Genomic DNA, 26,860 nt, shown 5'->3' on the forward strand with positions numbered 1-26,860 from the left:
ACCTAAAGATACTATCAAAACAATAAAAATGAAAATGTACAAAACCAAAAACTAATAAGCGAAAAAAAAATAAAGATCTCAGTATAAAAAAATTATTCTTTATGAACCCATTAGTGTAGATATTATTAGATCTATGAAAATGAAAATTATAAGATAAACACACAAAAGAACTAAAGAATGAAAAAAACTATAAAACGAAAGATAAATATGCAAAAAAAATAAAGATCTTCTGTTTTAAAAATACAGAAGGATGATTAATGCTCTAATTGATTTTTCAATATGACTTCCATAAGTTATTTATAATTTGTTCATAATTATGATTAATTGATTTTTGAAGGTCAATGTCGTTGATGCAAGTAGTGATGCTACTCTGTTACTGTGGGATCGTGAATGTGTTAAGATTTTGGGTAAAAGAGCTTGGGAAATTGATGTTGAAGGTGTTGAGGTATTAGAGTATTAGGAAATACATTGTTTTGTGTTTTTTGGTTTTTATGTTAATAGGATCAAAGCTGAAATGTATTTTTATTGTTTTGTATGATCTAGCCAAGAGATTCATGCAACATTCCCAAAGAAATTAAGGAGAAGCTTCTTCACATGGTGATTTTATTCAAGGTGCAATTGAGGAATGATGGAGATTTTCGGTTTGATGAACCATATACTGTGAAGAAGATTTGCATAACACCTGAAATTGTTGAGAAACATGCTGTTGAGTTTCTTTACAGTTTGAATGATGTTAAAAGTCAAAATGATTCTGCCAAATCATTCTCTGATATTTCATTTGCTGATGATGTTGTCACTGAGGTATTTATTAAGTATGATACATCTTTTTATATTTAATGTATGGTTATTATTATTATGCAGAAACACATTATGTACTGTCGAATGTTGCAGATGCAGATTCCTGTTTCTGAAACTGATGAAGCATATGCTGGTGATTTTGAAAAAATAGTGAAGGAGGGGAATGAGTTAATTGAGACAGGAAAAATGAAGATTGAAAATTTGTTTGAGGAAAGTGTGAACGTGAAGAAGGGGAAGTTGAACGTCAAAGTAGAGAAGGAGTGATCTGGAAGTTGGAAGGCAGTCTTTGTTTTTGAAAGTAAAGTGAAGATGACCATCTTATTGTTTAATCCTATATCACTTTTGTTTAGTGTTTTGTTGTTTTGAGTACTTGACTGTTATAGTTGATGCATTATTATATTAGCATCATTAAATTGTAGTCAAGTCAGTAAGATGGTGAAAAATTAGATTCCATGAAGACTGCCAGTTTAAAATCTGAGGAGAATAAACTCAGTTTTTTGTATTTATTAGAAGTTATTATGTAATGACAACTCAGTTTAATGATATAGTTTCTTTCGAAAGTCATATTGCAGTGTTTGTTACAACTTCTTTTTGACTGATATAGAATTTCTTTCACATCCACAACCCATTCTTTGCTGTAATGAAGTTTCACTTTCAGTTTCAATTTATAGATGGAACTATAATTCAGTAAGAGTGAAAGATATATGTAATGTTGTATTTATAGAGATGAGTTATGCAGATTTTCGAAGTAAATTCCTTTGGAAAGAAACCAGAAGGCTTCGGCAGGCAAGCATAAAAATATTCCTCTGGCAGTGGGGAAGCGACTTCTCTGGCAGCGGGGAAGCGACTTCTCTGGAAGCGAATTCTCTAGCAGCGGGGAGACGACTTCTCTGGCAGCGGGGAAGCGACTTCTCTGGTCGGGAGACTCAATCCCTCTGCTCGGCCTTCGACTCCGCTGCACTGGAACTTCGATCTCGCTGCTCGGGAGACTCGATCTCGCTGCTCGGGAGACTCGATCTCGCTGGCACTCGACTCCGCTGGCCTTCAACTCCGCTGGCCTTCGATCCCGCTGGCCTTCGATCCCGCTTGCCTCCGATTCCGCTGGCCTCCGATTCCGCTGGCGCCTCGATTCCGCTGGTGCCTCGATTCCGCTGGCGTCAGAGAATCCACGACTTCGTTGCTCGGCATATTCTTCAATTCTCTGCTCTGTCGGACTCGGCTTCTCTGCTCTGTCCCTGCAGAACACCAAGAAAAGCAACAAGTAAATGGATACAAAATGAAGAAAAGAATGAAAGCAGGAAAGTTCAGAGTAGATTCGCAGTGGGAAAATGTGTCCTCGGGACACTTTGGCTCAGATTTTCCCACAGTAGGCTCAGCTCTTCCAGCAGCTCAATGCAGACATATTTGTATTTTTTAGAAAATATATTAAAACAATCATTCACATAAAAGAGTAAATGTGATTTAAATCAAAGTTGTGAAACTGCTGTAAAAAATGAAAGAGAGATGAAAAAAGAGGGATTCCATATCTTTTTTTGCTGTGTATTTTTTTTCCTAGATATAAATAGATATAGATAAATTAAGTTGCTAAGTTTTCTACACTTTGTATTAAGCAATTAATTTTGTTTTTAAAATGTATGTTTTATTTCTGAAACCTATAGCAAAATAATGCGTACTTTAGATATTTTAGCTTCGTACAAATATTAATGTGACATAAATATAATATATATGGGCTCGAGTTTTGGATTTAGCATTTAGAATGCAGCTGAAATATTAAACAGAAAGTTATCTGTGTGAAGTGAGAATGAAATGCAATGAAAATATAAAAAAATTAATGGAAGTTAAATTTCTTTTTTAATAAGAAAAAAAAAAGTACTATAGAGGAAGTTAATTTTTTTTAGAGCTTATAACTTGTGTAATTTTATACAATGTTGGTTGAGTAGCATAGAGAAGAAGACGGGGGCTAGAATTTGAGGTAAAACGACGTCGTTTTACGCCCAACTAAACGACGTCGTTTTGGTTCCCGTCCGGCGGCGCCATGTCATATTTCAGGTCACTGAAAAGTGCCATGTCAACACTCAATTTGGGGATTTTTGAAAACCATGCAAAATTGATCAGTTGGTTAAGTTAAGAAAAAAATTGATAAAAAAAAAGTTCATGGCAAACTTCAAAATCGATCCAAAGTTCATGATTTTTTACGTAATTAACCCAAAAATATATTAAGTATTTTATCTAACAAAAAATTTATGATTCATAACCCGTGCGTAGCACGGGTGCGGCACTAGTATATATAAAGATTCTTACTTCATGGTTCGCTCCGTGGCAAAGCGAAATATTTAGAAGAAACAGAACCAAAATTCCGATGGGTTCCCCGTCGTCTCTTTCGCCGCCGGAGGTGCCGATGGAGCTACACGTAGTGAACCGTAAGAAGCTCTTTGACTCATTCCGCGATCATCTCTCTACCTCCTCTCGCCATCTCCATGGCTTCATCGTTCTCCAGGTCCCGTAACGTCTTCCTTCACTATCCTTTTTACAGTTCTACTTGTATAAGTTGATAATCATACAGTTTGATTTGCATTTTGATAGGGTGGCGAAGAGCAGACTCGTCATTGCACTGATCATATTGAATTGTTCAGGTACTTCGTTGGGTGTTGTTTCTGTTTTATGTTTTTTATCCCCCAAATGCGTGGATGTGCTATTTACTATACATTATTATGAATAAATTGGTATATTATGCATGTATTTGCATTATTTAGAGTTACTTTATTGGTGTGGGATCAAGTATTGGGATTTTATTCTAGAGTCGTATCAGTTGAAGCAAGAGATTTTAGCTAAAGATACAACTCCAATCAATCTGTCAAAAAAGAAAAGAACAAAAAACAGAATAACTTTTAAGAACTTGAATGAGGGATCAGATACGTGAATCTGTTTCTTTGGGTGAATTTGTTTATGAATTCAGACATGGGCATTATACTAGTGCTTGTATATTTGACTGTCAAGCCACATGGTAGTCAGTGGTTAGATGTAGAAAATGTTATAAAGAGTGCACCATGTGTTCTAAATTCTAATTTTCGGTACTATACTGTGATCTTGTTGGATTAGTTAGATGAATCATCATTTTTTCTTCATAAGAACCACTTTTATATGGATGACAAGTAATTACAATCATGAGATAGATGTTCAGCTCTACCTGTACTAACACCTTAAACACTCACATAGTATGATACGCTGCCATTTCCATCCCTCAGTATATTATACCAGGTCAGAAAATGATTCGTCCTTCTAAGATTTTGAAGCAGGATGTATGTGAAGCATAGAGCTGGAAGTTGGTTGTATAGACTAGAGAGTGCAGATGCAGTTCCACAAAATTCTCATGATAAGGGAATTGGCTTAGAAAATTTTAGTGCCTCACAGCAGAGAAGCAAGTCATCAAGGCATATTTCAACCATCTTATTCATCTTTGAGAAGAACAACATTGATGCTCACAGCATCCCTAGTTATAACTGAGTAGCCATCATATGTTTATCGATAGTGCTTAAATGGGGTAAATTGGAAACTTCAGCCTGTAATTTGTGTCCTACCACCACACTATGCAGAACCCCATACACCTCATGATTATTCGGTCAAGGTTGGTTGATTATTAATTCCCCAATTGCCAATTTTCCAGAGAAACAGGAGGAGCAGGTAATGTTCTAGTTTGTTCAGATACTTGTAATCAAGCTGTATTGATTGCTGAAAACTTCTAGGATTCGCTTCACAAATATCTTAGTGGTGAGTTGGAGTGTGGATTCTTTATAATTATACCCTAAATCACAATCAACCACTGATACCAGCTAACTGAAGTGATACTTAAACCAATATCAAGTAATTATCAATCCATCTGTAGAGATTCTAGTTTCCGAAGGCTTTACAGAAATGCCTGATACATTGGCCCCGATGTTAATCGTGCATTGACAATGGTCAATACAGTGCAATAAAGCTGAACAGGACGGTATCAAATATTTTAATTGATGGAGGTTTGTATATATTATCCCCTGATAGTGTACATATGTTAATGAGATTATTTGTGATGGGTTTTCCTCTTCTTTTTTTTTTCTTTTAGATTATCCAGATTATACTCGTGCTGTTAAAAAAATGAAATGATCTATTCTGCAGCTACTTGCACTAACAAGCTTAGCTTTGTAATCCTCTTGTGCATGCATGTTTAATCATAAAGCCAATTGTTATGCCTGGTTCTTTAGGTCAACCTTTTGTTCTTTTAAATTGAGCTATTGTAGCAGGTGGCGATATTTTATATATATTACGAATGGAATATTCCTAACTCGTAACCTTATTGATCTCCAGACAGGAGAGCTATTTCGCTTACTTGTTTGGAGTGCAAGAACCCGGGTTTTATGGAGCTATTGTAAGTTAGTTTTAGCTTATCTTTTCAATTAAATATGAAATATCAGAAACAATGGGTGCATGGATGTGTACACCACTGATTGAATATAAGCGCATTTTGGTAAAGGTCCAAGCAGTTGAACCTCAAGTCCACTTTTCTTTCTTATGTTCTTGTAATGATGGGATAATCATAATGCTGCAGTATTTTCATCTTCCTTTCAGAGGTTGTAAATTCTGCTACTCTCATGGACCTAAAGCTTTAGCAATTGGGGGATAATAGCTGGAAGATTAATGTTATGTGATTAAATTATATTTCGATGTTGAAGTTTCTGCTTGCTTTGCTGTATTGCATATGCAAGCAGCAACTTGGTCTGTTTTCTGGTTCCTTTAATTTACTATGCCAGAAAAACTTGCTAAATTGAGTTGCTTTCATCTCTTTAATAGTTTGAGATGCGCAAAATACCTTCTATCACGAGTTAACTTTCTTTGTAATAATTTAATACTGATTCTGTTGGTACTTGAATAAAAGTCCTGTTCTGTGAAAAGTAAGCTGAGTGCTGTGTATTTTGAAATGAAGGATATAGCAAGTGGAGACTCAATACTCTTTGCTCCAAGATTGCCTGCTGATTATGCTGTTTGGTTGGGAGAAATTAAGCCATTGTCCTACTTCAAGGTGATTATACTCTGAGTATGCTCTCAATTCGGTTAAAGGGTGAATATAATGAGGATAACTGGACCTATAATATTTATATCCGTCTTTTACAGGAAAAATACATGGTTAGCTCTGCATATTATACTGATGAGATTGCAAAAGTTCTGCATCAGCAATACCAAGGACCAGGAAAACCATTGCTTTATCTCCTGCATGGGCTCAACAGTGATAGTAACAACTTTTCCAAGCCAGCAGATTTCAAGGTATCCCCTATCATTTTCACCGAAATAGTTTGTAAGAAGAGTTCACGAGCCTGCACTATTTTGGAACAACCTTCAATGTATATATGGTTGACAATAAAAAATGCTGCATTGATCTATGTTTAGATAATTAACTTAACTATCCTGCATCCTCTTTAAAAACACTCAATCTAGATTTGAATGATATTCTCAAACATGTGACGCTTCATGAAACATTACATGTTATTCAAACCTATGTAAATATATGATAAGGTCGTACATGAACAAACATAGATATGTATTGGAGTAGTTTAGTTTGCTAAAAATGTGAAAACTCTATAATATTTAGTGCTGCGAGATATAATCGTTAAGCAGTGCCAAGTTTGTGGACAATAAAAAGTTTCATCATATTTTCATGATCACACTGCCATCAACATGGAAATGATTGACTTTAAACTTATCTTTTCTCAGGGGATTGACAATTTCGAGACAGACCTAAATGCTTTGCATCCAGTTTTGACTGAATGCCGTGTCTTAAAGTCAGCCTTAGAGCTTGCTGTCATCCAGTTTGCCAATAATATCAGCTCTGAAGCTCATGTTGAGGTTTACTTTCTTGAACCTTGCCCCTTTTAATATGTTAGTTAAACTTTCAGTCTTTGCTTTCTGTAAGTGCGTGGGTTTCTTTTTCTATTTTGTATTATTGACCATAAAAGAGTAACTAGAACGAGTATGTAGTCTTCAACCTTACGCATTATGATTCGCATTCCTTCTCGAGATCATAGAGAAGGAAGTGCCTAGTTCAGTGCTGATGACAATATCCAAAAGTATCCTCGGTACATGAATATATGTAAATGGCCTTTTTACTCTCTTTCATTCCTTTTTCTTTTATAATGAGATTTAGAATAGCCTCCTAACATGATATATTGAATACAGGTTATGTGTCTTGTGACTTGTTGGAAAGTTCTCGTCTTAGAAAACTATCATCATTTCCTAAGCTCAACCGAGGAGAGATGTGAATTTGGATTATTCATTTACATTTGAAGACACATATTTTTTAATGTTAATCTGCTGTGACTTTTGACGTCCATATTGAGTAATCACTGTTAATTTGCATTACATATCAAGATACCGGAGGAAAAGCATTTGACACATCTTAAATTTTGATGCACTTCCATACATACTATATACATAATTTTAATTTATTAATGCAAATACTGTTTCCCATCTAATGGCTCTTTGGGTCTTTTTCTCATACCTGATTATTGGAGACAATTGATTCACCTTTAAATCCAATCAATGCAGATATTTCCTCTCTTTGTTCCTTTTGCAATGGTTATGTAAACTGTTTGTTGTTTTGTGACTTTTGTCTCAATAAGAACTCAGTTTGTAGCCAGCCATAACATGCCTGATCTAGTTGGGTGTTTGAACAACTATGATTTTGGCATTCCTTAAATTAAGATTATGATGTCCAAGTTCTGATATGCTGTTTTGAACTCCTGAGACTATAAGTCATATTTTCGATCTTTATGTCATTATCTACTATCTAGTCGTCTACAGAAGTAACTAGAAAGAATGTCTATATCCAACTTGATTTTGTTAGAGTAAAATGGATTTGCTAGACATGTTTGTGGCTTTGTGCGATGTTTATATGCTCGACATATCAGTAAGTATCATTCAAGGATGTCAAAATAACTGTTTCCTATCTAGTTGTGATAGGTGAAACAATACATTTTTCATGTGAATTGCTCTCATGTTTTCATGTGTGAATTGTTTGTTGATGAAGGAAGTTATTTGACTTGCTTTTATGTCATTTTGAGTAGGTTATGAGGAAAATAAAAGCAGGTATGAAAGAATATCAATTAGAAAGTTTGTTTCTTCATCACACATACATGTATGGTGGATGCAGACACTGTTCGTACACTTGTATATGTGCAACTGGCAGCAACAGGTATGCTTTTCGTAATTTTCTGTATGATATTTTTACCATGCTTGAAAAATTAGTATAAATGTTTAGGTTTATGGTTTCAAAGAAGAATATTCTTTGCCTTGGTCAGCAGTGTACAAGACTTAAACTTTAGTATCATTGCTTGCATTGTTGGCTCATAGTTTAATTTTTCTTATTGCAGTTCTGTACTGCACTATGGCCATGCAGCTGCTCCCAACGACAGGGTACGCTAATTGTAGTGAAGGAGATGAGCATCACTTGTTTGCTAGCTTGTTCAACATAGTCTATTATGCCGAAGTCTATATTGAATATCTAAGTAAGCTTGTGCAAAATTAAAGACTTAAATCAAGGTCTTCTTTTCAAGGAGCCCCAACTTATGTAGAACTGAAGCCTGTATAACATGAATCAATGTTATATCAGTAGATATGGAGAATGATGGAAAGTTTGTATGCAGCCATTCAAATTAGATACAGGGAATTACAAGTTAGTTCTCAAATCACATGAGAACAGAAGAAATTGCAGAGATCTAACGTTCCTTGTTGCGAACAGCCTCACTTAACATGTGAAAATATATAAGCTAATTAGAAAACTTTTTGGTGATGAATTGATGAAAGATCTCTCATAGGAAAGCAAAGAGGACAGGCTGCTGAATCCCATCGTCACCAATTTGAAAGAGTGCTGTTAAACTCTAAGTGGTTTATCTCTAAACATATCTAGTTGGCTGGGTAATGAAAGCTTGTGAGAACCAGTCAGTTGAATTCCTCCTTTTCCTGTTTAATTTTCTTATTCAGTTGATTTGCATTTTAATATTGTGTCAAAAAAGAATGAAAATTGTGCTAGCAGATATCTATTTAGGAACTACAAGTGGTCGGCATGCAGGTTCTTGTAAGGAATATGATGTATAACTTGGGATGGACCAGAGTTATGGTAAAAAACATCTAGCTGAAAGGATCAAAATTAAGCTGGAAAGGGAACTACAGATGGAGATGCCTGATTAATGTTGTTTGTGCTTAAGGAGTACTAAGGACCATTAGCATTATTTTTTCCATTATACTCCTATTGTTTATTGTTTCTGTTTTTATGAACCATAAGTAAAATTTCTTTTTTCTATTCCACCAGTGGCATCAGACAAGTAAAATTATACTTGTTCCCGTGCTTTTATAGGATTTACAATTCACATTATATGATGGTTGCCTTGGGAGATTGGTTCTCATTTCTAACACCATTCTCTTTTGTTGTTTTCTTGTTAAGACTTTTGAAGATGGAGATATGGCATTGCTTGACATGGGAGCTGAATACCATTTTTATGGGTCTGATATAACTTGTTCCTTTCCGGTAAGCATAGGCAGCCATATACATAGCTTCATGCTATTGCGGATGTCCTTATATATGTAAGTTAAACATATAACAATATGTTATGTAAATGTTGCATACTTATAATAATAATAAAAATAAAATAAAATAATAATAATATACAATAAATAATAATAATAACAATGATAATTTTCTAAAACATGTCAAATCTTGTTGACCTACAACACAACTGGATGACATCATCCCAATTCGGGCATCACAAGGACAGCGCTTTAGTTCAAACACTAGAACTAAGAAGTTATGCCAATAACAGAATGTCTTTAACATACGTCAGAATTTCTTTCTAAGGAAACTATAACTTTGTCCACGATAGTAAAATATACTCCATATGGTAAGTGAGACTTGAGTAGAGCTCATCTCAAAGCTATTTCATAGGAAGAGGGCATTCAAGTTATCTATGCATCTTCTCGGTCTAATATACATGTGACGTGCTTAAATACTCCCAACACCACCCTTATGGCAAGTGTTCCATATAAATAGGTTCTGGTCCAGATAACTAGGTCTTGCGTAAAAATAATCTAAAAGCTAGCTTAAAGGGGGAGGGACCCAAGAAACATATACATCTTATCAGCATTTCAATATGGCATAAATATTCAGGACAAAGTCAAAATCATTATCTTATATTTTCTTTTTACACATGTTTGCTAGAAATTTATTTATTCCAATAAGATGCCAGTTTCAGTATTTATTATCTTGAATGTTTGCTTTCATGTATATAATAAGCCAGTGCCATGAAGATTCTTGGTGGCAGTTTTCCTGCATATTTAATTTAGGATAGAACTTTTAACAGCATGCTGTATTCTCAACTGGAGGATCCTAGTCATCTTTCATTCATCTCTTTGTATTCTTCTGGGTCTCCAATTATAAGTTGTCTCAACTCTCCAGTCTATTACAGAGCTGAAAGGTCTATCTTTTATGAAAGTCATCTTTGAGAATCCCTTGTTTTTTAACAAGCTTGTTAATTTCTCATTTAGTAATGTTGACAAATCTGATTGCACATGCAGGTCAATGGAAAATTTACTGATGATCAATCACTTGTATATAATGTGAGTACTCTTATAGTGTTCATGAATTCCAACACTGCAAAAGTCCCGTTTGTGGCTTTTAAATTTTCTTGTTTAAGCATTTCATTAAGAATGGCTTTTAGAGTCCTGACAAGCATGACAACTACAACAGTACAGGCTTTTGGATTTGGTATCCGTTCCTATAGTATACAAAAAGAGAGCTTAAAAGCTGAATGGAGAAGAACAATATTGTGCAGTATGCTCATTTTTTCATCTATTCAAGTGCCAATTATGATTTCTTGTGCTGGAAACGTTGTTACTAAGTTCCGGACTTCAAGTTGTCACTGATGGATATGTTCTAGAAGTCCTGTATAAGAAGAATATAGTCATACATTTTCTTCCAGAAAATTAATCGGCTGATGCATAATAATCTTTTGCTTATTTCTTCATTGCAGGCTGTTCTTCTTGCACATGATGCTGTCATATCCAGTACGCGACCAGGAGTAAGCTGGGTTGATATGCACATGTAAGAAACTCAAGTTAGGCTATCAGAGATAAACAAAGTCAAGTTAGGAACTTAGGATAACCGATGGAATTTAATAGCCATTGTTCTTGAGTTATAGATATCGTATTTGTTATACAATTGAAAACAGGACCATGATTGACAATAGATAATGTCAATGATATCCAAAATTATGTGCTGAAGAAGGCCACAAAAAATAATGACTAGTGCTGCGCATAGAATAACATGATAAAATCATAAAAGTGATGTAGCTACAGTCTGCGTTAACCTGTGCCAAACTAAGGCAAGGATGAGAATCGCGTGACTTTGAGGAAGTGTGGCTATCTAATTACTCCTTTGGATTCCTTGATTGATTTAATTTTCTTTTCTAATCTAGTAATAAATCAACTTAATGCAGATACTGAATTACTGATTCTAGGTTGGCCAGAGTATCTTGATAAGTTGTTTCTTCACTAGGTTAGGCATCAAGAAGACAAGAAGTATAATAAAAGGTCGCTGATAGCGCTTGGTACAGTTCCTGTAGATTTTCTTCTGCTTGTTCTCAGTTCCTACTTTTTCAAATCTCAATAAAGATTAGCACTCTTCAGTTTCTGTCTTCTTCAATCCCTTCAGTGCGTTTACTTTTGAGGATTAGCCTTGATAGATAAAAATAGTAATGCTAACCCCTTGTTTACTTATATGGATTGAAACTTTGGGATAGCCCAAGGCCCTTGATTATTTCTATCATTTAAGTTAATTTTGTTTGCATTTACTTTTGGGGATTAGTCTTGATAGATAAAAATAATAAGGCTAATCCCTTGTTTACTTAGGTGGATTGAAACTTTGGGATATCCCAAGGCCCTTGATTATTTCTATCATTTAAGTTAATTTTGCTTGAAAGGGTGGGATTGGAGAAATCCTACTCTAGAGACATGCAAAGTAAGCGCCCCCACCAGATCTTTGCCATAAATAATGGGAGAATCTTAAAATTTACCAGGAAAGAGATAAGCTTTCCATCTCTTCTGTTATCCCGAGCAACTGGTATTCTTTGGCACATTTTTTATACTAAAATTTTTCTAGGACAGACTGGAGAGTCAATAAAACTGGCCATTTCCACCTTTTGGGTGAAGAGTCTGGAAATTATCTATGTATAACGTAGGGAGATAGTACCTTTTCTCAAGATTTCACAGAATTAGACATCAGTTGATGCTAGTTTCCAAACTAATGTAGGTCAGAGAAAATAACTGATACATCCAGTTAGTTCTCTTCACTTACATTTTCAGTTTGTTCGTATATAGCAGACCATTTGACTTTCAAGAAAGTTGTGCCAGTCATGGAAAAACTGTAACCATCTTCCATCAAATTTATTTGGTTAGGTTTTGCAAAATGAGGATGGGTTGCTGGCTTGGTCAGTCTTATGTCTGGATGTAGCTTGTCATTCTTTCATAGATCATATATTTGAATGCCCTCCCACAAGTCTTGGTCAGATTATGTCCTGTTGTTGTATATTCCCTTTTTTTGCTATTCTAAGTCCCTCTTTTAGCGAAATCGAAGCCCATGGTACACTGATAAAATTTGAAATGAAAAGGGGAACTTTGCAAAGACCTGCATTTCTGCTATACTTTAATATGTCCAGCCCTAGGGGTGTGGGTTGCCGATTTTCCACTAGAGACACTGATTTAAAAGAGCCAGTTGCATTATATAATTGATCATATTTGAGAATCCAATAATGCCTCAGTTAGCATTCCTGCTCACCCATTGATCAACAGAAGGTGGAGCTAATTACAACCTCACTGGCTATTTCCCTGCTCCAGACACCACATCGTCCCCAAACTTTCCCAATCTTAGCACTAGCTTTCTCTTCCCCAGTGTCTCCACCAATATCTTTACCCTATTCCCACTGCCTCGTGCCGCTCTCTGTTCTCTAGAAGCCATGGGAAGATGAAGGGAACAGCTAATTGTGGAATGAAATTGTTTCCGTTTTTTATCACCTGGTTTTGTGTATGCCTAGAAGAGCACTAGTTAAAAAATATAAGTCTATAGTCTTTTGGCTCCATGCACCAACTGAATGAGCCTTACAATATCAGATATGGAGTTATACTTCTGCAAAATTATTTTTTAAGTTTGCATCAAACAATTTCCTGATCTCCAGATTGGCTGAAAGAACTATTCTCGAGTCATTGAAGGAAGGACACCTCTTGTTGGGGTATGTATGTTGTTTAGGTTTTCCTTTGTATTTTCTCATTGTGCTGAACTTGATTCTGACTGTCACCATGATTGCCTGGTTTTTCAAGTGATGTGGATGCTATGGTTAAAGAACGAATAGGAGCTGTCTTTATGCCTCACGGTCTTGGACACCTTCTAGGAATTGATACTCATGATCCTGGGGGTTATCTAAAGGTGATCATGTTAACTCCACGCACATGGTTTTTGTTGCTTGCAGGTGTTGGTAATTTTGAAACATTGATATGTTGCAAGTTTGTTTACTTTACAATTATTGACCTGTTTTAGGGAGCAGAAAGACCAAAAGAACCTGGGTTGAAGTCTCTGCGCACCAGTAGAGAACTCCTGGAGGGAATGGTAAGCAGTAGAAACTTGTTTTGCAGATAAACTAAATGAGTAGGCTGCTGAAAAAGTCAGTCTCTTTTTTTTCTTACTAAATTCACCTGTCAATTTATCATTCTATGTTTCAGAAGCCTGCGATGATCATTACCCAGTTCGGCTTCTTAATATAATGCACAGATGTCCTTTTTTTTTTTATCAAGGTCTTGCGAAGGCATCTTTGTTGAAGAAAGTTAAAAAAGAGTCCCCATAGCTTGTATAGAGTCTAGATAGATATCTTAACATCTTTAAAAATCACATTTCCGAGACATGCTGACACGATCTCTCAACATCTGTTCTATTGAGTGGTAGTATGGGTCAATCTGATGGATACTATCCAATTTCAAGATTTACATGCAGCATAACCTTCATTACTTAAAGAGATTAGTATGTGGAGTATATATATGGTATTGCTAATTGCTCTGATGTGAATTACTGCAGGTGATAACAGTAGAACCTGGGTGTTATTTCATTGATGCTTTGTTACTTCCTGCAATGGAAAATGCACAAACGTCAAAGTTTTTCAACCATGACCAGATCAGCAGATTTAAAGGCTTCGGTGGGGTTCGAATTGAAAGCGATGTGGTAAAGTTGCATAAGATTACCTCTCTGCTAGACCATTAATTTATTTGCTTCATTCATGCTACTTTTTCTTGAAGGTGCTCAGAGTCTGAACTATTGTCTGTGGTTTATAATAGTAAGACGAAGTTGGTAGCATAAATGGTTATTTAGTCTTCCATCCTAAGACTTCCCGTTCGTACTTTCACTTGAAGGAAATGAAGGATTTGGTCAATTTAATGTTATCTGCTTGTTTTCTTAGTAGAATTTACTGTTGGCTCTTTTAGGGGGCGTTTACTTTGTATGATTAATAAGATGCATGATTGAGTAATTTTATCCTCAAGATTATGATTTCTTCAATCCCACCATTCCAAATTTCCAATAGGATATAAATCAAGCAAAACTAGCTCAAATGATTGAAACAATGAAGGGCCTGAGGATATCTCAAAGTTCCAATCCATCTAAGTAAACAAGGCTAATCCTCAAAAGTAAACGCCCCCTTAGGGTATTGTTGTAGACTTGTAGTAATTATTTACTTAGCAGTAACAACTAGCTCCTCTTTCTTGCTTTATTTGTACACATTCAAAATGAATCACAAAATACAATGTCTCTTGTTGTGCTTGCTTCAGTTAGTTATAATAATGTAGTCTCTTGCCGGCTTTGAACGACTCTTCTTCTTATACCCCCACATAATACATCGAATCTAGAGTTTGCAATTGGAAGTCTGTGAATGGCAATTCAAAGTTGACGTCGCAACTGAAAATTGGTCCAAAATTCGTGAGATCCTTTCTGCAATACAGTGATCAAGAGTTTGTGCTGCTCATTAAGTTGCTATAAAATGTTTTTGTGGGCATATTTTTTGCAGTATGTTAGCGGCGATGGTTGTGTGAACATGACGAAGTGTCCGCGGGCGATAAAAGATATTGAGGCTGTCATGGCTGGTGCTCCTTGGCCAATTCACTAACAGCACAAGACAACCATTCCTTCTCTCAATTCCAATACTTAACCAAATTACTCTACTGTTAACTTTTTTATTTTCTAAGTTTATCAAGTGACAGTATTAAATTTAGATGAAGATTTTTGAGCAATGGAGCATTCATGTGAAATGGTTGGGTATAATTCTTGATTTTATCTGACTTCAGTAAGCTTCATACAAAATGGCTTTGATTCTGGCCTTTGCCCCCCTTTTATTCCTTTATGATGCGCGCAGGGTAATTTGATGTGCGTTGGAACTACACTAGTTTGATGAGTTCTGTTTGAAAAAGCTCACTAGGCTTCTTCGTCCCATCTGTTGTAATGTCTTACATATATGCTTGAAGTGCTTTCCTCCTTAAAGATTGGTTATCAAACAATTTGTGTCTTCTACCACAAAATAAACTCTTTGTTAGAAGGAATTTAGGATGTTACATTAGCACCATTGTTGCTTAGTCCATGTTAAATTTAATGTTGTTAATATTATGTTTATCAACATTGCTGTTAATATTACTCTTACAAATTACATTGTGTTTTTGTGGTAATACGAGACACCAAAATTCTTTCATCAACAATTCAAACAAATTTAAATGTTTAAACAAAAATTCATTTATTTTTCTTCCACGTATAACTCACTTCAACCCATTAATGAAGAAAGTAGTTTAATGATCCAACTATTACACGGGCAGTTATTCAATATACATGTTTTTATTTTTCTTCTGTTATTCTCTAATTGTTTGTCTTATATCACAGAAAGAGAGAAAATAAATGTTAATGTGAAGTACAAGTTACAAGAGATGTTCATAGCACATATCAGTCATTCTTATACAATTTAAAAATATAGTAATTGAATTGGTGACAAGTCTCGACCTTTTTGCATATGGGTTGCAATTTTTTCTCCAGCATTTGGTTTTGAAATTTAAACAATTTCACCGAAAGTTGAGCTATGGCTAGATAACTTATACACACACTAAACCCTAATTCTGCTTCCAAGCCCCAAAATCCCAACGCCTCAAATTTTCCTTAACTCTTACTTTTCGGATTATCGGAGCTAAACCATGGATGTAGAAAACAACGTTGATGCGAATGCCAACGGAAGCTTGGCCGCGACAGCCAACCAGCTGACAAAGTTCAGGTTCCAATACGATGAGGACGAAGAAGCTGAAACCATCGAAGAAGTGGCCACCGAGAGCTCGAATCTTGATGAGGATTCCTTAGTCACTGGGGATGATAAGACCAGCGCTGATTACTTCTTCGATTCCTACTCGCACTTCGGTAATTATTTCGTTTTTGAGTTGATATTCCCTTGAAAGATTGCATCTTTTTAGCAATTTTCTCTGTGCGAATTGGTAAAATTTAGCGTGAGGCAGAGGCGGGTAATAATTCCGTTAGTTTAGTTTAGTGTATTTTTTTGTTTGTTTGTTGCAGTTCTATTTGATAATAAAAAAAATTCATATTGGTTGTTTTTGTAATTGTTTGCAGGCATCCATGAAGTAAGTATCAAAATTAGGAAGTAAAGCTGTTGGCCTTGCAGTTTTGTTACCTGTCGAAGGCATTCTTTTTATGTTTTCCACGATAGTTTAATAAATGGAAATTGATGCCTCACAGAGCTTGAGTTCTGATGGTGGAGTGTATGATTGCGATAGTGATTCTGAGGGTTTTGTCAACGACTCAATTGATGATGAACTTTGCTTTGCCACTGATGACATACCCAAGCTGCAATTTAGGTATACTGTTGGGAAGCAAATCATATGGAGTTTTCTTTCTGTGTCTGTGAGAGGGAAATTGCCTTTAGGAATTTACGAGATTAATGGAATGTTCATGCGCACTGAAGGAAAGAGAGGTCGAAGGCGCAGTGGATTGAAGAGTTGGGAATGGCCGAGGTGCTGGAGAAAAAAGGTAGACTGTGGATTACAACTGGGATAATTCGTAATGGAAAGACATATTGCTCAATAGAAGAAACTTTGTATGTGATGCAAACTCTTCATCATTAATTCCAGCATTGTTATCTTTAGGTGCATTTTATACTTTGTTAATCTTTGAGTAATTTATTTATGTGCTGTCAGTGCTCTGTTTGAGTAGTTATGCTGAAGTTACTTTTTTGAGTTAGAATTGTTAAATCCTGTTGTTGTCTCAGTTAATAATAGATAATATGCTGTATTAAATAATTGATGGTGCTACATGGTTTGTACATCTTACACAGCTAATTCGGAGTAAATAACAATTAATTTTATGTTTTTCTGAATTGAAGCGGGAAACAAATTATATAATATGATTACTCAGTTCATTCATGTTAATCAGTTTTGGAATAGAATATTTGGATTATGGTTTGCTCATTTTAAGACCCACATTTAACTGAAACTTGAGTTTCTCCGCCTCAACTTTCTTACCCCTCGGTTGTTGCAATTTTCTTTTGTGGCAAAAGTATACGTGTTCTATGCAGTTTAACTGTTAATGCTGCCCGAGCTGTTGATTGAAATATGTAGTGCTTATTTAGTGTGATTGTGAGTGATATGGCTGAAATCTTTGTAGGTATTTGGCTGAGATAGGTGCCTTGGATATCTTGAATGTTGACAATACTCCCCTTCCCTTGAGTGATATGTACACAAAGCTAGCAGAAGACGAGGAAAAGTATGGATGCTCTTGGGAGTCTTTTGAGGTTTACCGGCACCTGAAGTTTCTCGGGTATATTGTTGGCCGACATGGTGTGGCTTGGTCCATGAAGAATGTGAAAAATAAAACCAATGCTGACGGTAGGGGAGAATCCTGCAATGTCGATGACAGTTTCATCACAGATATGTTTGGTAACATGCATATTGGTGGAACTAGACCAATATTCGATGTTTTTCCTCCTAATAGCAAGTTCAGAAAGTCTTCTTCAGGCAATCCATCTTTTATGCTCTGCCTAGCCAGGTAACTAACTTCAGCAACATATTCCTAATGAGCTAATTTTCCTTCAAATTCATTATGAGGTTTGAACTGACCATTGTTAGCATAGATAATGAATACTGACAGTACTAATCTTGTTCATTTTGCTTATCCTATGCCTTTTGACAGCAAAAGAAATGAAAATATTTTTTCTTATAAATTTATCAATAGTTGCGACTCTCTTCATACTTTATTACTGATAACTTACTTTCTTTGAAGGTGATCATTATGTTGTGTTAAGTTTATCTGTTCAGTTGATTGGGTTTAGGATCCTTGCTAACATACCACTGCTATACGAATGCCCTATAATTTTTGTCTTTCTTTCTTTGTGTAAAGTATACTATGGATAAGATCTGTGTCTTTACATAGTGACACAAAGTTAGCATCTTCTGTGCAGTGGCCACCCTCCATCCAGACAGGAGATCGAGGACCTTGAGACATGCTGTGGTCAAATTCCTCTCAAAATCTATGTGGTCGAGCATGGGAGAGTTAGTTTCTTGTCGTTCACCAAAGTCGAGCTGCCCACCCTTCCATGACCTATTTGCAGCCATATAAAGATACATATATCAACAGATAAGGTACGGTTACCATTTATGCAAGTCATTGCAAAAAATGTTGTATGCCTTTTGTCATCGATGTTTAAGAGGGTGTTTGGGTATGCTTATTCATAAGCTCCGATCGCTTAGCTTATAAGATGTTTGAAGAACTTATAAGTTGTTAATGTGTTTGGATAATTGAGCTTATATGCTAATTGTGAGCTAGAAAGAAAAATCATGGTTAGTGGGAAAAAATTGAAGAGATATGAAATTGTAATGTTGTATGATTGTAATAACAACTAATACTAAAATTATTTTTATACAATGATGGTTGCTTATAAGATTTAAAAAAAATAAGTTGGGGGTTGTGGAATTTATTTTTCGAGAAGCTTATTATTTTTACAGCTGTTTAGGAATTTATTTTATAAAACACTCCTCAAGTGCTTACTTATTTTACCAAATACTTCTAAAGTGCTTATAAGCTCTTAAACAGCTTTGTAAGTTTAGTCAAATACCAAGTCTTTCCCAATTTGAAGAAGTGCGGCAGTGCATGGACAGTATTCTTGCTGGGAATGCTTAAATGCTGATTTTTTAATTTCTTATGGTCACAAACTACTATATATTTGGGAATTTTGTATAGGAACTTGACTGTTAATGCTGAAAATCTTATGATTTTTTTTAATTCATTTTATTTATTTATTTACTAATTTGCTGTTTGATGAGTATTGGTACTTTTGACGTTTCTTTTACTAAGTGTCATAAATTGATGGGCTCTCTTAGAGCACCCACATCGGGTGACTCGATGGGGCTTACTCGAGTAAGCTTTCCATCGAATAAGCCGATGTGGGTGGAGGGGGGCTCGAGGCTTACTCGTTCTTTCGAGTACGACTCAATGGCAGAAATTAAAGGCGCGTATTGCATGCGTCTAATTAAAAAAATAAATCGAATTTTTTGAATTCTATTTGACCGTTTGTGTCATATTCTTTTTTTATTTTTTTTTCTTTTTCTTCTTTTTCTCAAATCGATCGGCTGAATTAATTTTTTTTTTCTTTCACCCTAATTCTTCTATAAATACCATATTCCTCCACCACAATTCACGCACACAATTCTCTTCATCGTCTCTCTCACACTATTTCAATTTTACTCTTTATCCTCTCTCTCAAACTCTTCTAAAATGGATCCAAACAATCCCGACTTCTAATACCCAAATTGGATCCCCGATCTTACCGGCTACTACCATCGTGATTTATCGGGATTCAAATTGGGGAAGGAGCCCCCAACCGATGAGGAGGCGGTAGCCAACAAGGAGAGAGCGCCGGTGACGGAGGAGGGCAGGGCCTTTCGTCATACCTAAAAGGGTCCGCTCTAACCTGCGCGAAAACCCGAATTTGGTCCGCACTAATTAGGGGCAAAACAGTCATAAACATAAAAAAAATGGCTAAATTTTGTGTTTTTTCAATTAATGGTCAAATATTGTGTTTCCTTCTTCAAAATGACCATGTGAGTATGTTGTTTCATAAATAGAAAGGTCAACTCACATTCCCGTATCTAATTCATATTAAATTTCAACCATTTATAACTTTAATAAATAGTTTAACATTGCATACATTTTATAAATTTCAAACCAACACTTTAAATTATAATATAAAAATAAATAATGTTTTTTTTAAAAAAAATTATTCCACGGTTCGGAACCATGAACCGGTGGGAACTGTTGGTTTACGGTTCGAACTGAAACCGTATAACTTTCTTCACGGTTCGTCGGTTTCATTTTTTGGAACCGTGGAGCCGACAATTCCGATTCGAATTGGAACTGTGAACACCTCTAGTTATAAGATGAAGTTATTTGGACATTTGTATATATTCACTTTGCATAAGCTTTGGTTGTGCATAGTTATGCATTTTTTTTTTATTTTTTTCTCAACTTCAAATTATGTAGAAATGACGATGCTAGTTTGGATGCAAACTGGAAAAATGCCATAACAATTAGTGCAAATGTTGGTGCTTGAAGAACATTGATATTACATGTTTGTGTGTAGTTGTGTAACTTGATTGTTAGACTTATATTTTAAATATAATGCAAAACATTCTATATTATTGTAATGAAATATAGGATATTATTGGTATTGGGTAATTTGATTTGTGTTTATTATTTATGAAATTAGATAAATATTAATTTATTAAAGAATTATTGTAGAATTAGCATTGAAAAAAAAAAGGTTAGTATAGCCTATGACAATCGCTTTCGAATTGTAGTTATTTAGATCTACGACCACGATATAAAATTGTGGTCTATTAGTTAGAAAATGGATATTTTGACAGCAAATTATTTTTATCTACGATCACAGTTTTGTGGTCTATCGACGACGCTCTTTTCAGGTACCCTACAATATTTGTTGTAGTGTCTAAAATTATGAAAATTACAAAAACAACAATGAGCCAATGTAAACTTTTAGATGCAACTTTGCATGAATTAAATTTCAAACATTCAACCTTATCATGCCGTCTTATTACATTGTAGCATGGAGTTTGTATTGTTGATATTACATCAAAGAACAAGAATTAGGATTCTCATCACTAAATAATTGAGGCGCAAACACAAGTCGATGGGCATTCAATGCATTTTGGTCTGAATTTTGGGCATTCTTGTTTTTTTTGGTTTGCTTCGATTCTTTGGGATTCTCTGCATGCTTCTCATCACCTTTCTTGTTTAATTTGGTCTGCTTCAAAATCTCTGCATGCCTTCCACCTCTCTTGTTGATGAATTCCACAAGCTTCTTTGGCTCCATACTTCCCTTCACAACCACCGTGTTCTTCGCTGCATCCGGATCCACTGTTTGCACACCTACATAATTAAAAAAAATTAAAAAATAATAATATATATCACTAATCGAGTCCAAGTTAAAGAAAGAAAAAAATGGTTGATGCATAGCATACCATCCATTTTGAGGATGCAATGCTTCACTTCTTTTGCACACCCCTCACAGTGTATGTAAATTTTCAATACCACATCAAACAGATCTGCCTGCAAACCAAAACCGAATTTGTGACATTTTACAACAAAATGGGGTCGGCTAAGAATTAGTATTATAAATATATTAAAGAATATAATATAAGGATAATAAAAGTACTGAATTGAGAATATTATAATGTCTTCTAAAAGAATAATGCTATAGTATATATAATTAGAAGGGTAAATATCATGAAAACCCCTGAAGTATACTCTTTTTATCAAAAATACCCTGAAACTTTCAAAATGTCCTTTAAACCCTCAAACTATCAGGTTTTTATCAAATATATCATGTATTTATTTTTCGGTCACGAAAAACGTGATGTGGCTCGACGAATGCCACAATGTAATTTATATTATATTTTTTTAAAATGCAATGGAAAAAATGACGTCGTTTCGTACTATATCATTTTTGAAAAATTCTCTCTGAAATTAAAATTCACTTCTATCGTGTTTGAAATTCACGCTAATAACCTAGAATTAGGGATAAACACGATAGAATATGGTACGAAACGAAGTCGTTTTTGCCATGTCGTTTTAAAAAAAATAGAATATAAATTACATTGTGGCATCCGGCGAGCCACATCACGTTTTCGGTGACCAAAAAATAGATGCAAGATATATTTGATAAAAACCTGATAGTTTGAGGGTTTAGAAAATATTTCGAAAGTTTCAGGGTATTTTTGATAAAGTAGGTATAGTTCAGGGGTTTTTATGATATTTACCCTAATTAGAAAAAGAAAAATATTTCCTTGATTTTCCACAATCTGATAGTATTATATTTTTATTATTTACGATTTTACTCAAAGCTTTCATCTTAATAGTGAAAGAGGAGAAGTAATTACCTGAGGCTTTTTTGGGTGTTTGTTTTGGTCTTGTTTGCGAGGGATGGGAGAGATCAATTCAACATGCTTCCCACTTTTTTTCTTCAATCTCTCACTAACTTTAATGGGGTCGGCCTTTTCCCCCTTCACTGTCACCTTATTATTCTTCACATCGATTTCGACCCCCTCCACACCTGCACCCTTTCAAATTAATGCACATACATATATATAATATTCCATATTTCATTTCTAGCTATAAACCTTGAAATCCACGAAGATACTTGAGCACTTCATTTGCGCAGCCTTCACAATGAATATAAACGCCTAAAACTATTATCCCTTTTGGATTCATCTTCTCATTCTCATTCTCATTTTGGGTGGTCTTCTCATTCTCATTTTGGGCTTCTGCACTACTCATTTTAACTTGTTATTTAGATATAGAGGTTAATAGTTTTGCAGAAATCTGATTTTTTTTAAAGCTATATATATTATCGCGTGCTGTTTGATCTTATTTGGGAAATTGGCAGTAATGCATGCGAGTGGGAAATCTTTGCAATAATGAGAATATATATATAAATAAATATCACGAGAGTTTTGTAGGTTGTAAAGAAGAAAGAGATAGTAATTTCTGGTATTAAAAATTCATGAGTTGCAGATTTTGTGTCATAACCGGATTCTGTAATTTGATATGTCTGAATTCTAAAGCTGTAATTGGAAACAAGTTTAATGTAATTTAGCCAAATTAAGTGATCCTTTGATTTCCTTCAAATATGCATGGATGCACTAATAAATTTCATACATAATAATAAGGAAAATAAAAATAGTAACACCATAAACAAAATTATCAAATACAAACAAAAATCTTACTTTTCCTAATATTCAAAAATTCGAACATTTAATATAATTTTTTTAGAGATACATGTTCTTATTACAAATTAATTAGATCAAATATTCAAACAATTACAACTTATAATGTCTACACAAAATACAACTCACACGTCGTCGGTGGAACTTTGAATCAATGACCCATTGGAAAATAGAGTCTTTTGGTGCATGTTTTAGCTTTGCTGTTTGAGCTAAGCCTCCTCGATAACATTTAGTACAAGATAAAGAAAAGGCCACGAGAGATAGAAAGAAAGAAGAAAATTGAAATATACTGAAAAAAATTGAGATATGATAGCATTTTATTTACAGGTTTTTGTATTTTTTTCCGAATGTAAAATTTAATTTGGGTTACAATTTTTTATACAATTTACTATTATCATAGATCTATATATTAAAATAATATATTTTCATGATAATAGTAAATCAAAATAAAATTAATTATCTGAATTAAATTTTAGATATTATGATATATAGGAAATCTTTTCACCTGATAGGATCTTTTTGTATATTATATATCTCATTAATGTTACGGCCCCATATGCATATCCATATTCCATTTCCTTTTCTTTATTTATTTTCCAGTTTTGTAAGATGTGACATTTTGATACAAAAAGATAATCACACCACCGCTTCGTTAAAAAATAGATGCTCTAACTTAATATTTTTTTATATTAATATTTTGGTTTTGGGGGTTCTAGAGCCTTATGAATAAGAGTATATATTCATTATGTCGATACGTAAAATAATTAAACAAATAATTAGTCCAATATACGTATTACTTTCCTTGTGCCATGAAATAAAAAATACATGAATTGTAAGTTGTATTTGTAATTTCTTAAGGAAATAGTAGTCGACAAAATAATTACTCCACGTTTTAGAACACTGTGGTTATGTCATGAAAGTTGAAACCATAGTCTTCAAATGTCATGATCGAATATTAAATTTCCACAAAAACATATTAGTTGACGTTTTATGGGTGACTCGATCTAAATTTTTTTAACTCCTTCGTTAAATACTTGGACAAAATTCCTTTCCGTCATTAATTTGTTAGTCACTAGCATTGTAACGACAAATATTGTCTTTATTTTGTCGTTAATTGTGGCATGCATGCATTAGTTTAAAGATGAATTTTATTGTCTCTTAATCAAAATGCAGATTTTTCAGACGTCACGAGCGTCGACATGCCAAATTAATTCTCTTATCTCTCTCTTCATTCTTTGGATTTCATGCTCACTCAAACAGTTGTAAAATTCTGCCAATTAGTGTTGCTTTTGTCGAGATTAGGCTTTGCTGCCCAAAATTCCAAATTTCGAATAATTGAGTTTCATTTATATATATAGGGTGTGGTTCTAGAGAGAACTACATTATTTGTGAGAACGGGAGAACCATCAAATCTAATGCATTCACTGTAAAAATTAATGCATCCGCTGTTAAAATTAATGCACTCAAAAAAATAAAAAAAAAATGCTCCCTTCAGGATTCGAACCCAGGATCTGCATTCATCCAACAAGATGATGCATACACCGTAGATCTTGATGATTGAATGACTGAAAATGGTTCTCCGGTCTTCTTTTATTTATGGTTCTTTCCTGAACCTCTCCCTATATATATATATATATAATGATAGTTGCCTAATTTACCGATCTTTTGCGACGATCAAACTTTCAAGTGTAATGAAGAGTCTGTATTCGGCGCTTCATTAGTGGAGTTTGATTAATTATTATAAATAAGATAATACGCAAAGCAACTAAATTAACTAATTATTTAGTAGCTTGAAGGTTAATTACATTTTATGGTCTAAATTTTGGACCAAGTTGTAAAAATCTTCAGAACCTTTAATATTAAAAAGAAGGCCTGAGGCTGAGGACCTTTCAAAAGAATTGCAAATATGTGCGACACCAAATTTTTAGTTCCGGAAACACAAGGTGGGCTGCTGATCATGTTCATTGTGGATAGACCAAAATTATACTCCATTCGTTCTAATTATATTGATTTTTTTTTTCAGATGTTCCAAATATATAAACTTGTTTCCTTAAACAATAATACTATATTTTTAACTCATTTACTATTATATTTCTATTTAATTCTTTAATTTTCAATCGTTTTTAATCAGTCTATACATATGGGACGGAGATATATTTATTACAAAAATATATATAATGAATAATGGTCCTTATTGAAACTGAGTTTGTAGAATGACATCTCAGGGATATGTAATCAAATACGAGCTTGGAATGTCCCAAAAGCCAATATTGCTGTTGTCCATTAGGGGCATTAAAAATAATAAGATTAATCATTTATTTATTTAGATAAATTGAAACTTTGGAATATTCTAAGAACTTGGATTATTTATATTATTTGAGCTAGTTTTGTGATCCTTATTGAGTTATTTCATTGAAAGAGTGGAATTGGAGAAATCCGACTATATCATGCAAAGTAAATATCCTCTAATGATCAAGTCAAGGGTTCAAGTCATCAAGGGAAGAAATGAGGATTCACTATTGATCCTCTTTTAAAAAAAAAAAACACACCCTCTAATGAAATTATGTCTGTAGGGGCGTTTACTTTGAATGATCAAGTTTGATAGATAAAAATACTACTCTATCCGTCCCACTTATCTTTGCACTTTTACTTTGGGTATAGAAATAAAGAATAAGGGGTTAAGAGTGTAAAGTGGGTGGGGACTACTTATTTAATATGTATAGAGAAGGTATGGACCACATAGTATTTTTGGAAAGTGTCATTATAAATTAGACAAACTAAAAAGGAAAGTGTGCCAAGATAAGTGGGACGGAGAGAGTAGTATTTATCATCTTATTTTATAATAAGATATGATTTCTCCAATCTCACCTTTTCATTGGAATAAGAATCAAGTAAAACTAGCTTAAATGATAAAAATAATAAAGGGATTGAAATGTCTCAAAGTTTTCAATACATCAAAGTAAACAAATGATAATGAATTAAATAATTTAACAATATTAACTATATAAAATAGTGCTTTCTTCATTTCATTATAAGTGGATTAAAACTTTTGGACACGGAGATTAAAAAGAATACGTAAACTATAATTTGATTAAAAGTGGTTAGGCCCCTCTTTAAAGAAACTAATAAATAATAAATAAATAGTGATTAGGCCCCACACTTTTTAAGATTTAATTTTTTCCATTTGAGGTATGCTCCACTTTTAGCAGATAATCCAAAATGGAATACAAATCATTTTTATTGGAACAAAGAAATATATAATTTTAATTTTTAAAATTTTAATAGGCATATTTTTTGCACTATATTTATTTTGAAACTTTCATTTTCTTATTCAATAAAACAAAAAATATTAGCTTTAATATATATATATATATATATATATATATATATATATAGGGGCGCACTCCAGTGAGACCCCCTATTTTTCGTGTAACATGAGTACAATGAATAAGACATATAATACTAATGAACAAAACGTATATCTAATGAACAAGATGTATGTACTGATGAAAAATAAAATTTAAAAAATTCGTAATGAATAAGACATATATACTGATGAACAATGCAGTATATACTGATGAATAACAAAATTTAAAATATTCTGCTCCCTCTAGGATTCGAAGCCTGCGAAAAAAAATCACCCTCCGGATACAATATCAGCTATAGGATT

At 34.1% G+C, this 26,860-nt stretch overlaps 3 protein-coding genes across 3 annotated transcripts; 2 read left to right on the forward strand and 1 right to left on the reverse strand.

Moving 5' to 3' along the window:
* The first annotated feature begins 3,099 nt into the window (after window positions 1-3,099).
* On the forward strand, window positions 3,100-15,211 carry LOC130986169 (uncharacterized). Its single transcript, XM_057909483.1, has 16 exons — window positions 3,100-3,295; window positions 3,382-3,431; window positions 5,140-5,200; window positions 5,756-5,851; window positions 5,944-6,093; window positions 6,541-6,672; window positions 7,890-8,017; window positions 8,196-8,238; window positions 9,266-9,349; window positions 10,393-10,434; window positions 10,848-10,918; window positions 13,047-13,100; window positions 13,189-13,294; window positions 13,406-13,474; window positions 13,937-14,080; window positions 14,919-15,211. Exons 1-16 carry the CDS (start codon window positions 3,158-3,160, stop codon window positions 15,015-15,017), a joined length of 1,467 nt encoding a protein of 488 aa, XP_057765466.1. The 5' UTR covers window positions 3,100-3,157; the 3' UTR covers window positions 15,018-15,211.
* Window positions 15,212-16,083: 872 nt separating this feature from the next.
* Window positions 16,084-18,724, forward strand: LOC131008776 (uncharacterized). Its single transcript, XM_057935805.1, has 6 exons — window positions 16,084-16,300; window positions 16,508-16,518; window positions 16,634-16,752; window positions 16,860-16,991; window positions 17,558-17,938; window positions 18,351-18,724. The coding sequence occupies exons 1-6, from the start codon at window positions 16,084-16,086 to the stop codon at window positions 18,487-18,489; spliced, it is 999 nt and encodes a 332-aa protein (XP_057791788.1). The 3' UTR covers window positions 18,490-18,724.
* Window positions 18,725-20,924: 2,200 nt separating this feature from the next.
* Window positions 20,925-22,759, reverse strand: LOC130986181 (heavy metal-associated isoprenylated plant protein 8-like). The gene is made up of 4 exons (XM_057909498.1): window positions 22,585-22,759; window positions 22,345-22,517; window positions 21,427-21,514; window positions 20,925-21,334 (listed from the first exon to the last, which is right to left on the reverse strand). The coding sequence occupies exons 1-4, from the start codon at window positions 22,739-22,741 to the stop codon at window positions 21,033-21,035; spliced, it is 720 nt and encodes a 239-aa protein (XP_057765481.1). The 5' UTR covers window positions 22,742-22,759; the 3' UTR covers window positions 20,925-21,032.
* Window positions 22,760-26,860: the final 4,101 nt, after the last annotated feature.

This window comes from Salvia miltiorrhiza, chromosome 1 (genome assembly GCF_028751815.1).
Source record: "Salvia miltiorrhiza cultivar Shanhuang (shh) chromosome 1, IMPLAD_Smil_shh, whole genome shotgun sequence".
NCBI classification, from domain to species: domain Eukaryota; kingdom Viridiplantae; phylum Streptophyta; class Magnoliopsida; order Lamiales; family Lamiaceae; genus Salvia; species Salvia miltiorrhiza.